The sequence below is a fragment of the Coturnix japonica genome, chromosome Z (assembly GCF_001577835.2).
Source record: "Coturnix japonica isolate 7356 chromosome Z, Coturnix japonica 2.1, whole genome shotgun sequence".
Classification (NCBI taxonomy): domain Eukaryota; kingdom Metazoa; phylum Chordata; class Aves; order Galliformes; family Phasianidae; genus Coturnix; species Coturnix japonica.
Genome location: NC_029547.1, coordinates 8,956,602 through 8,970,592, shown reverse-complemented (window position 1 = coordinate 8,970,592; position 13,991 = coordinate 8,956,602). Strand labels below are relative to the sequence as shown.

The 13,991-nt window shown below is 42.5% G+C and overlaps 1 protein-coding gene across 2 annotated transcripts in view; it reads left to right on the top strand.

Moving 5' to 3' along the window:
* Positions 1-5,495: 5,495 nt before the first annotated feature.
* MTMR12 (myotubularin related protein 12) overlaps positions 5,496-13,991 on the top strand; it is a 28,835-nt gene continuing 20,339 nt past the window's right edge. The window contains exons 1-3 of one of the 2 annotated variants that reach the window (XM_015848319.2): positions 5,496-5,648; positions 11,507-11,561; positions 12,505-12,644. In XM_015848319.2, the coding sequence (XP_015703805.1) occupies positions 5,589-5,648; positions 11,507-11,561; positions 12,505-12,644 (255 nt within the window). In that variant the 5' untranslated portion in view covers positions 5,496-5,588. Of the gene's footprint in view, positions 5,649-6,016; positions 6,132-11,506; positions 11,562-12,504; positions 12,645-13,991 lie in introns of those variants that run through there. The other variant, XM_015848320.2, reaches the window with a different exon arrangement.

Genomic DNA, 13,991 nt, shown 5'->3' with positions numbered 1-13,991 from the left:
ATGAAGGATGGAAAAGCAAGGTTTAAAAACTACAGAGACAGTTCAAATATTAAACTGTGTGCTTGGGAAGACCATGTAATCATTTCATAAACAAGTAATTACTTTTAAGTGTTTTGATAGTCCTAGCTGCTTACAAATAAGCAGAATTTGCCTTTTTTTTATTCATCAGTGCTGCATGAAATCTCAAAATGCTCTATGCCATGATAATACAGTGAACAGAAATGAACACAGCAGGAAATGTCCCCCCATCAGTGTCTACCTTTGAGGAACAATTTGTGAGAATGAAAGCTCCTGTTTTGAAACATTCAGACTTTGACTTGTCTGCCTAGTTTTCAGCAGTGTCCTATCCACATATAAGCACATCCATGGTAGGATCCTACTGAGCAGCATGGTTTCAAATGGTTGGTTTGTTGAGGCATTGCTAGAAATGAAATCTGTTGGATACTGTCCGTCAATTTCTTGCCGTATTGTGAAATTCTGTATGAACTGCTAATTCTATAGAACTATTAACATGATGTGTTCACTTGCTTCTATCTTGAGACTTTTTTCACTACTTGGAAGTGGTTTACTACTACTTAGAATATGTTCCATAGTAAAAGAGCCATGTGGGAAAAACAAATAGCTCAGGAGCAATAAGAAAAGAGCTGTTTTATGCAGAGAAGAGCTGGTGCAGTGTGTGATTTGCCATCCAAGGAGCAATTGCAGTGCTCCACTGAAATAGAAGAAAACAGAAGCGCCAGCTGGTTTAGGAGGTCAAGTCTGACAGGGGTTAGGCTAGTCAAGCTGGGGTGCTAATGAGGAAGTGTTAAGAGATACTGTGTGTGCTGGAGGGAATGGGGAAGACAGAGAGAAGGAACTGACCTTTAGTGTGTCTGTCTTACTTGCCAAGTAAAGCTGTGCATCTGGCATTTGTGCCTTGCTGTTACGTTTGAATGAATAGTGACTCTGTGTGCAACATGCAAAATAATTGGAAATCAAAATGCTGCACAGGCAAAAAGAAAAAGGTGTGGTTTTATGCAGGAAATCAGCCATATTAGCTGGGATGGTATTTGAAAGATGTCCGTGTGCTCTGAGCAGCAGAGAGCGCTCCATCAGCAGCAGCTGCTGCTGCTCAGAAAGGCTGAGGTAATACATCACAGTGATGAGCACAAAGCAAAAACTGTGGTGTTCCAGCTGTTTATTGCCAAAGGCACACTGAGGAATAAATAAATACAAATCTTCTGATGCAGAAGAGTTGCCATTACAGCAAAACCCAGTATAAAATCAGTGCTGGTGCATAACTTGAAAGCAGTGGTTAGAAGCCAACATGATAATCAGAGAATCATAGAATGGCCTGGATTAACAAGGACATGTAACATCATCTTGTTTCAACCCCCTGCTACATGCAGGGTCACCAACCACCAGACCAGGCTGCCCAGAGCCACGTCCAGCCTGGCCTTGAATGCCTGCAGGGCAACCACAGCCTCCTCAGGCAACCTGTTGCAGTACATCACCACCCTCTGTGTGAAAAAATTCCCCCTCATATCTCACCTAAACCTCCCCTGTCTCAGTTTAAAGCCATTCTCCCTTGTCCTATTATTATCAACCCATTCTTCCTCCTGTTTGTACGCTGCCTTCAAGTACTGGAACTCTTAGAAGAGAAGTAGAAGAGATTCAGTACATTCAGAAGCGATGTGGGCTGCAGAGAAGAGCTGAAGTTTTCTCAGGTGAAGATTTGTACTGAGGAATGCAGCTGAAGAAGGAGATTATAAAGGAGGACTTGAGAAAATATGTGTCAGAGGAATCTGTCTTGCAAATCATTGGGAACGAGAGGAGAGACATTTCAGATGTAATTCCTGTATGAAGGGACAGCCTATTTTGGCATTCTTGCTTCCGTTCCTTAAGAAATGTCTTGCAGCTGTTCTGTCTGCATCTCATGCTGTCAGGGGTGATTTCAGGGTAATGGATTCAGGATAAGCGTTCCTCGCATGGCAGTGGTAATTCATAAGCAGGGATTCTGGATGCTTTGACTAATGTCCCCAGCATGTTCTCCAGCGTACTCAAAGGCATGCCGCTGTACAAGATGCATGACCAATTCAGAGCTTGCATTACAGGACATGCCAAAGCAAAATCGTTTCCCAAGGAGCAACGAAGCAAAGTGAAAGAAAAGCAACATGAATGCCAAGGGCTTGGAACAACATCCCATCCTCTGCTGTTCTCCTTATACATTCTCCTTGAGGGATGGTTCCTCCACAGATGTCACGCACACTTCAGGAAGGAAAATAAGATTTAAAATAACTAATTTCCCTGGAAAACAATGTTCTGTATTTCTGGCAGCACAGGTGAGTGCTGGAGTTCCAAGGACAGACAAGCTGATTCCCAAACACACATCTGACATTCAGGTGAACTAAACCCATTGCACAAATCACCATGAATGTGTTTAAAGTCTAGAAAGTGTGGTTGAAAAAACTTTTTCCACGTGCTTAGAAAACCACAGCAATTCTAGTGAATATTGTTTTAGCAAATGGCAGACAATTGCTAATACAGGATACATGGTTTCAGCAGATCTGTTCAAGATCTGCTTTTACAAGACTTGCTCCTCCAAATATCCATTTGCCTTATTGAAATGATAGTTTGCCTTGCTCAGACTAAAGTCTTTTTTGATTCAGGGACAAAAATAGGGAGCTGGAGCCAGCCTCTAGAGTCCCATTTGTGTTTCACCATTAGCCTCTACTGAAGACCACATAGCTTTTCATAACAGCCAAATTAATGGCTGTTAAGCTATCTAGGCCAGGATTTTCAGTTACAGCAACTGAATGGGAACGGAGGATGACAAAAGAAGCGCTGAACTGGGTGGCTTCTGTCAGTACCTAAGGTAGGTGATCACTGTGAGCCACGGGTGCATTTTTCATTAGCAGAGAGTATGACAAGGGCCTGGTACACAAATTGAAACAAACATTTTACTTAAGGCATGTGCTAGATACTATTTTCACTGCTAAAGGAGAAAACAGATGATGTGTGGTATTGCTAGCAAAAGCTGAGTCTGTTCATGCGTTACAAAGAGAAGAGGCTGCTGCTGAGAGCTGAGGCAGGTTGCCCCAATGGCACACTGCCTGCCCTGCCCAATCTGACTCAGATGCTGGGTGGTTCTGTCTGGCTTCTCCCAGAGCAGGACCACTCAGCCAGCAGGAAGAGTCCAACAAGAAACAGCAATTACCTAGATGGACTGCATTCTCAGCTGGTGATGGAGAGCTAGAAATCTTCCCTGGGGACTTCTGGTCCACATTGGAGAAGGAATCTGGGCTGCCTGGTAATTCTAGCAAGAACTCCTTAGCAGCTTTCTCCGCCATCTAGCACAGGGATAGGCATCCAAACTGGAAGCTGAATCTGTCTTTACCTGAGATTCTTTCCAAGGCAGAAGAATCAGTTCAAGCGATATGTACATTTATTCTTCTTAGTTTTCTGAGAGCTCATGATGCTCAGCATTTGACTGCAGGTTGAGAAGAACTGAGGCTGGGAGGCAAGCCCTGATGTTACTCTGCCTCACACTCAGCTCTGGCACGGGCCTAAGTGCTGATGTGGGCAGGCTTTGGCTCATCCTTCGGGTATGAGTGAGGAGAAGTCCTCAGTCTGAGGTAATTTGGATTCAGAACCTTTGGAGAATAACACAAAGAGGTATAACACACAACAAAGAACACTGTGCACCCATGCATAAATAATTGTCTGCTTTCAAAAGGGCTAAAAAAAGATGGGGAACTTCCCTAGCTGCTGTGTTCTTTTTTATTTCTGTGCTTCCTCAGGTGACTAGAGAGATGAGTTATTCCTTCTTCTTCCACTTCAAGCAATGAAAGGAAGTATGGTGGTTTTGCTATTAGTTGTTATGTGCCTTCTTCCCTCAATTTTCACAGCTTTCCTTGCAATACTCTGTTTTCCATTCTCACCTTTAATATACGTAATTCCCAAGTACATCTCTGTTGCTGAACTAAATGCCCATCTCCTGTGTGTGTTCTCAGCAGCTAATGCCTCCATCTTGCTCTTCTTTGTGTTGTCACTAATAAAGTCTTGCAGTCATGTTTTGGCAGGCGGTTGGTGGGATGCCCTCATGGCATCTCTACTGCTTTTCAATATCTGGGTTACTGCTTCACCAGGGCTTAAAAGCCTCACTAGCTCTGGAAAGTCTTTGTAAAACAAAGGCATTCAGTAATTAGAGTATGGGCACAAACCTGCCACTGCTTACATCACTAGGGCTGAAGGAACTGCCAATTGATGCCTGAGCCTTCGTGACAGCACTAAAAGCACAGTCTATTTCATCTGCTGCTTGTTTTTTATGGGATTGTCTCAATGCAGACAAAGCTAAGACTTTTAATGAGAAATGGTCTTAACCTGTTTACAGCAGAGATACAGCTGGTTGTTCACGGGCAGACCGATTTGCTGACCCTTACTTCACAGAATCACATAACCCTGATGAGGAGGGATGACTGTCCCAAAGGGAAACAGGAGGGAACATTGCTTGTAGTTCAGAAGATCCCTGAAAGAGAACAGAAAGTAAGGCTGCAAATTTGTGGCTTCCCTCCATCAGCTGCTCCACTGAGCACTGGGCACAGCTGAGAATTTGGCCAAAGGAATTACTCAAATTCACGGCATGTAAGTTTATTAAACAAAGCAGTCTCTGTTCACAAGAAGGGCAGAGCTGGTCTGTGCATTGCCCTCCTGCAGGCAGTTATAGGGGTAAATGCCATGGTTACATTTGTAGAAGGAATGCAGAATATCAGGAGTAGGCTTTTATTTTAAGCCCATGATAAAGTAGAGGCTGTGAATGCTGATTGTTCTTCATCCACCATAACAGTGCTAGAATATGACGTTTATACTTCGTTTCTTCCATTCTAAAAACACGCAGACCCTGATCGATGACGCGGGGATCCAAATCCAGCACTGTATCCCCCCATATCCCATATAACACCCCCCATATCCCATATAAGACCTCCCATATCCCATATAGGACCCCCCATATCCCATATAACACCCCCCATATCCCATTAACACCCCATATCCCCTATATAAACCCCCCATATCCCCCTTAACACCCCATATCCCCTATATAAACCCCCCATATCCCATAGGGTGTCCTGGGTGACAGGACAAGGGGAAAATCGCTTTAAACTAAACGAGTTAGGTCAAGTGTTAGGAGGAAACTCCTCACTCAGCGCAGTGAGGTGCTGCCCCATCCCTGGAGGTGCTCAGTGCCGGGCTGGATGGGCCCTGGGCAGCCAGAGCCGGTGGGGACAACCAGCCCATGGCAGGGGTTGGGACTATAAGGACATTAAAACCTCACAAACACACCCCATGTGTGTGCTATAAGCGCTGCTGTTGCTGTGTGGATTAACGACCAGCGCTCACTGCTCCCTCACAGCGAGGCACTGACACAGCGCTCCCTCAGCATCCCGCCCCGCGGCCGCCAGCCAATAGAAAGGGACGCTCTCATGACGGACAGCCGCTCTGCCCAATGAGCACGGAGGGGAGGCGGGGCGGTCTGGATGCCGCGGCCTGTGTGAGGAGCGGCGTTGGTGCCGCTGTGTGACGGGCGGACGGCGAGGGAGGCGGCCGGGGCCATGTTGGGCAGCGGGGCCAAGGCGGCCAAACCATCCTTCGTCTCCTACATCAGCCCGGAGGTGCGGGGCCGGGGGGTGGGCGAGGCCGGGGGGAAGGAAGGGCTGGTGGGGCGGCGGAGGTGCACGGTGCTGGTTCCGTGCCCTTCAGATCGATCGTGTTACCGACCCACTGAGTTCCGGGAAGGTTCAACGAGTCCTTTGTGTTTGTTGTGTTTCCTTCGTGATTCCCCGTCATCTGTGTGAAAATAATGCTTTATCTTCTGTCCTCGTGATGGCTTCTGTGGGAAAATATGTTATCTTGTTAATTAGTACTGAGCGTATTGCTGATAGGACCTTGGAGAACGCGCTGTTTGGCTTGTCGCTGTGTCTGAAATACCAGCGCGGAGTTACTGTGGCCTCTTTAAGTCAACTGTGCTGTTCAAAGCCTATTTCCTTATTTGTGGCAGCAGCTCTGTTTTTGTAGGTTTTTCAGCCCTGGTGACGTGTAGTTTTGGCGCTTCAAAAGCTTCCTTATGCTCCGCAATGAAAGGATACAAACAGCAGGTACCGAGACTTTAAGGGTCTGCAGATACATCCACATGAAGTCAGTCTTTCACCTTAGGAAAGAGTTTCCATTCTACAAATAAAGCTCTTGGCATCGAGGTAGGAGCTTCTCATGTTGGGCTCTCAGAAAGGTAGTTCACCCTTGAAACCTGCATGCTGGGTGATTATACTTTTTATATATATAAGCTGGGTGATTACACTTTGCAGGGGGAGAAGGTATAAATCACATACACATGCAGCGCAGCAAGCCACCAAGCAATGAAGTGTAGTTAACCTGGTTAGAACTACTGCTGTGTAACACCGCAGCTCTTGATGGCTGCAGGAAGGATAACGAGAGCTCTTGGCATTGAAAGATGAAGTTCTTAATTAAATATCCCAACGTACCAGAGCTCAGCCATTTGTTTTTCATTTGTTCGTGCTGTTTTTAACATTCTTCCTGATGTACTTAGATTTCACGGGGCCCTTACAGCCAAAGCTTTGAAATACGTAGAGGCTGATTTCTGCCACAAAGCTGCCGGCTTTCTGCGGCTTCAAAAGCTCCGTGAAAGAGAGGTCAGAAGGTGGAAGCAAGTAAAGCAAGTTTAACTCTTTGCTTTGTCAAGTGTTGCTGTCTTACTGACAACCTGTAATTGCCCCATGACGTGACTGCGCAGGAAGCTGAAAGAGTCGCATGGTTTTTAGTAGTATTAAAAGTATAACCCTAGGTATCTAATGAAACCTGTGAGATTGTCTGGGGATCTAGAAAACTGTGTTAGATAGACTGAAAATAAGCAGAAGTGAGTATCTGTCAAGGAACTGCACTCTGTGTATGTGGAAATGACAGCCTTCAGGACACAGATTTTCTGTACACGTTAACTTACATGTAAGCTGAGTTTTGAGAATGGGGCTATGCTGGTAAAACAGTGGAAATATTCCAGTCCCTTAACTGTGGAACGTAATTTGGTGAGCTGGAAACACGCATTTCATCAAGGTAACGTGATTGCTATACTAGGGTGGGCTGTTGCTTTTGTTGGCAGTTGCCTGGGAAAGCATGTAGGTGACAATCATAGTGTCCACCTCATGTGAGCATTCTATGCACGGTAATGCTCTATGGCATGGTAGGAGTAAGGTGTGAACAGAAGATGCTGTTTGTTAAGGAATGGAAGTGGCTTCCGTTGCATTACACAGAATGTCTGGAAAAGTGGAGTTTCTGACATGTGGCTAAATATAACCTCGTTATGCTGTGCTGTATGGAGCCACAGATCAATCAGTGGTCTGTTAAGAGCGAGCCCATAGGATGTTGATATTAATGACACACTTCCCCTCAGGACAGACTTGGCTACCCTGCAGGAAATGGGGTGAACACCAGGGTGTAAAAGTCAATGTTTAGACATGCCTGGTCAGAGGCTAGGAATATTTGTCTGTAGGGACACAGAAAACAGAAGCAGTGAATTACTTCATGTTCCCTAACTTTAAAACTTAACACGATATTAACATGCCAAACAATGTTTTCTATAAAGCCTCAGTTTGAATAAAAATTGTGGTGACAAACCTGATCAGAATCTTACTCTTTATTTTGCTGTATGTGCTTTGAAGTTAAAATTTTCGTGATAGTTCTTAGAGGTTAGTTCTTGTATTAACCCCTGCTATCTTCTTTTTCTAACATACGTAAATATCAATGGGAAATAATGTCATTCTGTTCCATGCAGTTTCAGAGCAGCAGTATTGGTGCCTGGTTGTTCCTTTGCCCCATCAGAGCTCTGCGGGAGCACAGAGTCAAAACAAGATCAGAAAGAGAGGGTGACTGCTGGTCGTTCACTAGGTGCAGAGTGTTATGCCCTGTGGAAGTCAAGCAGCCCGTAACTATTACAAACGCTTGTTCCTGGTAGATGTTGATATCTCGCTGTGTGTTCTGTACTGATTAGAGTGGTGGGAGTGATGGGTGGTGTAAGGATTCAAAGTCCCCCAAGTGGGCAGCTGGGCTGCAAGCTGACGTGGGGGAAACCGGGCGCTGAAGTCAGAGGAGATGGACAGAACAATGGGAGGAAAGAGGAAAGGATGAAGGATGAAACAAATGTGGAAAACATGTGCAGTGATCTAATGGGTTCTGGGATAATGGAGCTGTGAAAGGAAGGAAAACAGGCATTTAGAGATTATTTTCAGTACTGTTGTTTTAATTAAAATGTGGTGAGTATCTTTTCTGTTTTGTTTGGAATACAGGATGGGATTAGGCTTGTTTGATCAGAAAATAGTCTTTAAGAGAAGAGTGAAGTACAGCTAAATTAATTTTAAAAAAAAAGGAAGTTCACAGCACCCTTCAGTATGACATGGAGCATTTTCTGCAGGCTGTTTGAGAAAGCCACTGAACAACATTAGGCAACACCTTGCTATTGAAGCCAAGGATCCACGAGGAGCGTGGTGTCTTCAGGGTGGTCACGGTGCTGTCAGCTGAGGTTGGCTTGGATGATACAGAATAACAAATTGTTATGTGATGTGCCATGTCAGCCTGCAGTTTTGGCGTGATTTTATGTACTCTGAAGCTACCAATTAAAACAACATAAAATGTGGGTGTGTTGCCTCTCACTGTTTACTCAGATAACCTGGAAGAAGGCATGCGGAGTGTGGGATGCACACACAGGTGGGGGAAGTCTGTATGATGTTCAGTAAAGTGTCGGTCTTTGTTTCCCTCCTTTCAAAGGCAATCCAGACTGCATGGTGTCCTCTAGATGTCTCTGATATATCATTGCTAGTAGGATTTTCTGTGTTGTACCTTGAGTGAGATGCTGCTTCAGGTGCTCAGAATGAGGGCAATGAGGACGCCGCAGGTGAAGAAGCATCAGCACAGACGTGGTTAGCTTTCAGTGGTCATATGCATAAGGTGCTTGCATGCTTAGCTTCAACAGGTGGTGAAATGGTGAAGCTTTCTGTGGTCTGAGCAGGTTTTATAACCTGTTGAAAGGAATAAACCTACTTCTTCTTCCCTTCCTTTTGGTTCTGTGCTCATCTGTCCTGTTCATGAGCTGGTTCTGTTATCGCTAGGCGGTCACAATAAAACCAAGCACATGCAGAGTCTTCTTATCTGGTCTTATGAACTGTGAATTACCTCGCTATGCAGTCATGCAGACCTGGGTATAAAAGATCATAAACTGCATAGCTGTGATTAAACAGGTGTTAAGGTGTGTGTCTTGTAATGGCTATAGGCATTGAAGTCCTGGGATCTTATTGTCCCAAACTAGAACCCGCTAGAAGCTTCAAGCTGATAAAGAAGGAGTAGCTAAACTGAGTTCAGTACAGCTGTTATTGACTTGTGGTTAGTTAACAGCTAACTCAGATCTTTGCCTTATCTCTTAGAAAGAACGGGTATGAACTGACATTAATAGAATTCAATTAGTGTCCTTCCTTGGGAAATAAGTGCAGCAGAATGGGTTCTTTGGTGGTGCTGTTCATTGCTTGCATTCTATCCATCTCAAGTGCATATGAGTGAAAACCATCTTTGCAGGACTTGTGCTTTTGTTAGGGAATGTAAGTGTTGACTCTCAAATAGATCCCTTGTTTGTGGGGTCACAGTTGTAAGCTGTTATGTAGAAACTCTACTTGTAGTTAGTACATCATTTTGATACCTGTTAACCAGTGGTGGAGTTGCAGTTTTAACAGCTGATCTCTAGTATATGTTTGACTCAAGTCTCTGATTTGCTGTGGTGCTGTCTGTGTAAAAATTCCTGCTGCTTTCAGAAGTCAACTAGTTTACCCTTTAACCACTCGTGTCATGGGGACAGTTCATTTTGAACCTGTTATAAAAAGCTTTGTTGCACTTTAACAGGTAGATGTTAACTCAAAGGAATTCCTGGGTTGTTGCTTTGTTGTCTTGTTTTGTTTTTTTGTCATTTTCTGGCAATACTGAAAAAAAAAAAAGAAGGTAGATTTAGTGTGAATCTTAAGCAATTTATGTATATGCGCAGTAGTTATTACATTCTTTGTTATCTCCTCAAGGCTAATAGGAGAATGCCAAGTCAATGTGCTTCTTTACTGTTCTATAGCAGTGATTGTTGGTGCATGGCTTGTAAGTGAACAGTGCTGCACCTGGGGGCACGCAGTGATATAGGAGGCATGATTGTAAAGGTGCTGGAAAACAGTGTTCAGTGCAGAGCTGCCAATAGCAAGGACCCAACATTAGGAACCCACGTTTCTTCTCTGAATGCAGCAGTGTTTGGCCTGGGCTGTATTCGTATGGTAACTTGTTTAACCAACAAACATCAACTTTTATTACATTTACTCGTGCAAAGAGCCAGTCTTGTAATTCCAAGGCAGCAAACCGTGTTCTGTTCTCTGCGCCAGCTGTAGTTACAGACTTTCCTTCATAACACCACTGCTGTTTTAGAACCTTTACCTCTCTCAGCCCGCCTTGAAAGTCTGCTCCTCTCCTCACAGTTTCCTGGTATTTTTAGTTTTTCGATGCAGCTGTAAAACTCTTCTGAGCTTTGAGAGCTCGTGTTTTTATGAATGGTAAATGGGGATTATTTTTATGCTCTCAGAGCCTTTTGTTTTTTTCCTGTTGCTTATGTCTCCTTTTGATTGCTCGTCTAGATTTGAAAAATCTGACTTTGGATGCTGTCAGAAGCTAAAATTAGTTCACTTACTGCTGTGGCCCTGGGGGTGGTTTCCAGTTAACTAATAGTTTTCCACAAAAACTTGAGAGCATGCAAAGTGACTCTGACTGCAGGAGGAAGTCTGATCCGGCCAAGCAGAAGGGTGTAGTGTGATCTCCTGTTTAATACTCCTTCAGCTGGAGGTTTTTAGCCCAACCGTCAGCACCTCAAGGCTAGAATAAGTGATACTGGGGGTTGATGAGGTTTGTTTTGTGCGGGTTGAGTCCAGACATCTTCTGATTTGTGTTCCCTCCTTGCTCTGAGATTCTGAAGTCTCTTTCACTATAATCTTAGTGCTGTTGAAGTGATTTATGTAAATTAATTGCAAAAGTACATGTAAGAAAAGTGGAAACAGGCAACAAAGGATGAGGAACTAAAAACTACTAAGTGTGCATTATAAACAAATATGAATTACGGGGAAGAGCTTCCAGTGAGCTCTGGGAGGTACTGTAACACTAGGTTTACACTTACCCATTTATTTTTACTGAAATAAACCCGTGAATGCTATTAGTAGCGCTTATTTTTTGTCTGTTCCTTATGAAAGCAATGAATTTCAGGTTTTCAGCAGTGTGAAACTAACTGATCTATCTGGCCTTAAGCAGAAGGAGTTTACTGCTAACTTTACCTTAGGAGAGGAAGTACTCTCCCTAACTTTAATTTTCCCATTAGCTATAATGTGTGTGCAGTCATGTACAGTATGTATTAAGGATATGATTTCTGCAAAGAAGTAATTACTGTTCTTCTCTCTAGGAAATACATATAAAGGAACCCACTGAAAAGGAAGTAAATCCTCATTTACTACCAGGTAACTGTGCTTGGAATTAAACAATAAGAGAATTATGTATATTATGCATAGTCTTATTTGTGTACTATAAACACCCAAGTTACGCCCATGTCAAGGATGGAAAATACTTGTTTGTGGATCACCTCCATGCAGGCTGAATATTTTAAGTATCTGTCTGCATGGATAATGGAGAAGTTATAAAAAGTTGATGTGTATTTTGTAGAGAACAGTGTCTTAAGCTAAGATGCATGTGGAAAATGGTCCAAGTTTCCAGTTTGTTCTGCTTCTTTAAGGTTGTTTAGATTTCTTTGTTTTGCCTTCAGACTGAAGACTCTGAACTAGTAGTCTGAGTGTCTGTACTTGGTAAAACCTGTTTTTATAATAAACTTTTAGTTGAGCATCTTGCTACTCTGGAGATTAAAATTTCACTAAACATTTATGTAACTTGTTTGAGAACTTTAAAATGGTTTGGGATGTGTAAAATAAAGATCTCCAGTTAAGGCTATGGAAAACTAACTGTGAGGACCTTGTAATAATTAACTCAGATGTTTCAGCATTATTAACAGTTTAGTGGTGTGGAAAGCCGGAAAAGTTTTCAGTTTGTTCATTGACTGTATTAACTGCTCTCTATGGGGGTTTGGGTTTTGTTTTTCAAATATACGTATGCGTGGTGGGTCTTTAATATTCAGTTATTCTCCAGTTACTGGGCCATGGTTCTGATTACAAAATAACATTGTTGTGTTCAGCTGAACAGTGTTTAGTTCATCTTTAGTGGTGTTAGAAATCTGAGAGGCTCTTCGGGTACTGATTTCAAGAGCTGCCTCTTATTCTTTCTATAAGTACTTAAATATCTTCAGGCATACAGTTACAAGAAGCAGTAAAGGAAGTAAATGCTAATTTTTAAGATGTATTGAAATAATTGTACACATCAGTTGTGTTACAAGTTAATGTTTGTTTTATACAGGTGAACAGCTGCTTTGTGAGGCAAGTACAGTATATAAGTACATACAGGAAGATGGGTCAAATCGTGGCACTTATGGAAAACTCATCTGCACAAACTTCAAGATTGCTTTCCTCGATGATGATTCTACTTCAGATGAAAATGTAGGAAGACAAATCTTATTATTATGACCAAACAGACTCTAAAGAAGTACAGTGTCTTTGACTAAATAAATTTACCTTTCCTTTATATAAGAATGATCATATATTTATAGAAATTTTTAATGGTACTAGACTTGTGTTAATCAGTCTGCATCTGTTTGATCCGTACATGTCCTGCCACAACCTCAGATTATTTCAGTGAAAATATTTGAAGTCTGAAGATGGATATTTATAACTAGATATAGCTTATAAGTTTCTATTTACCTTGTGAATCAGTAATTATGTTTAAGCTTGAGTTCTTAAGTTAAAGAAAAGCTCTGTGTTCTTCTAGGGATAAGTGTTAACTCCAAAGATTTCAAGCTGACCAATGTTTTAAAAGCTAAAATGTTCCCAGTTCTTAGAAATAAGTTATTGAGTTTTCTTTTGTTTGGTATTCAAATTCAATCCTCAAAGAGTAGTGTTAATACCACACTTTTCCAGGAGTGCTGGAGCATGTGAACCTGGTCCATTTAGGTGTTGCAAGTATAGGAAGAACTAGTATATGGCACTTAGGAGTGCAAGATAAACTTGAAAGCGAGTGAGATGCGTTGATTACAGTCAGATATTTGGGGGACAAAGTTTCAGGGAATTTAATATTGAAAACTAAGGCTTCTACAGCAAAATACGGGGTTTTTCAAACCTTCTGAAAGGAAGCCAAGCTGCACAGCCCTTCCCACAGATCCCATGAGATGTATTCTAAACATGGTAGTGACCTTGCTAATTTCTGTTCTGTTCTGTCTTCAGCTTGTTAAATACGGGGCTTATAGCAAGCTGAGTCAGCAAGCATTTCTCAGTGTAAGTTCACTGTTAGTCACCTATTTCAGAGTAGCGCAGGCCTAGAAATAGTTTGAAAGAGTCTGACTTTGTTCACAACTATATGTTATTTGCTCATATAGTGGCATTAGTATTTAGAATACGTGTTTAATTGTGGCATCTCTCAACTCCTTTTTTAATCCTCTGAATTCATTGAAGGTAAAGGGAACCTGATAGAATTGGCTTGTGTGACCTTATTTTGCCTAATGATAAATGCAATTTTTATGTTGGAATAAGTGTCTTGAGAACACTTGGGGTATGCATTCTTTTAAGACACTTTCTGTTTCCTGCCAGTTTCCCACAGCAAGGAAACTTTTCATAAAAGGGCTTGGATGACATGAAGTTACTGTATTTCCTGTTTACTGAACTGACTGTAGTTTAAAATATGACCTTCAGTAGAAATGCATGCTTGAAAGTTACTTGAAAAGTAAGAATGGTTGTGGATGCAGTAGAAACTCTGAACTCAATCTTACGTTGATATATCATACCTGTGTAACC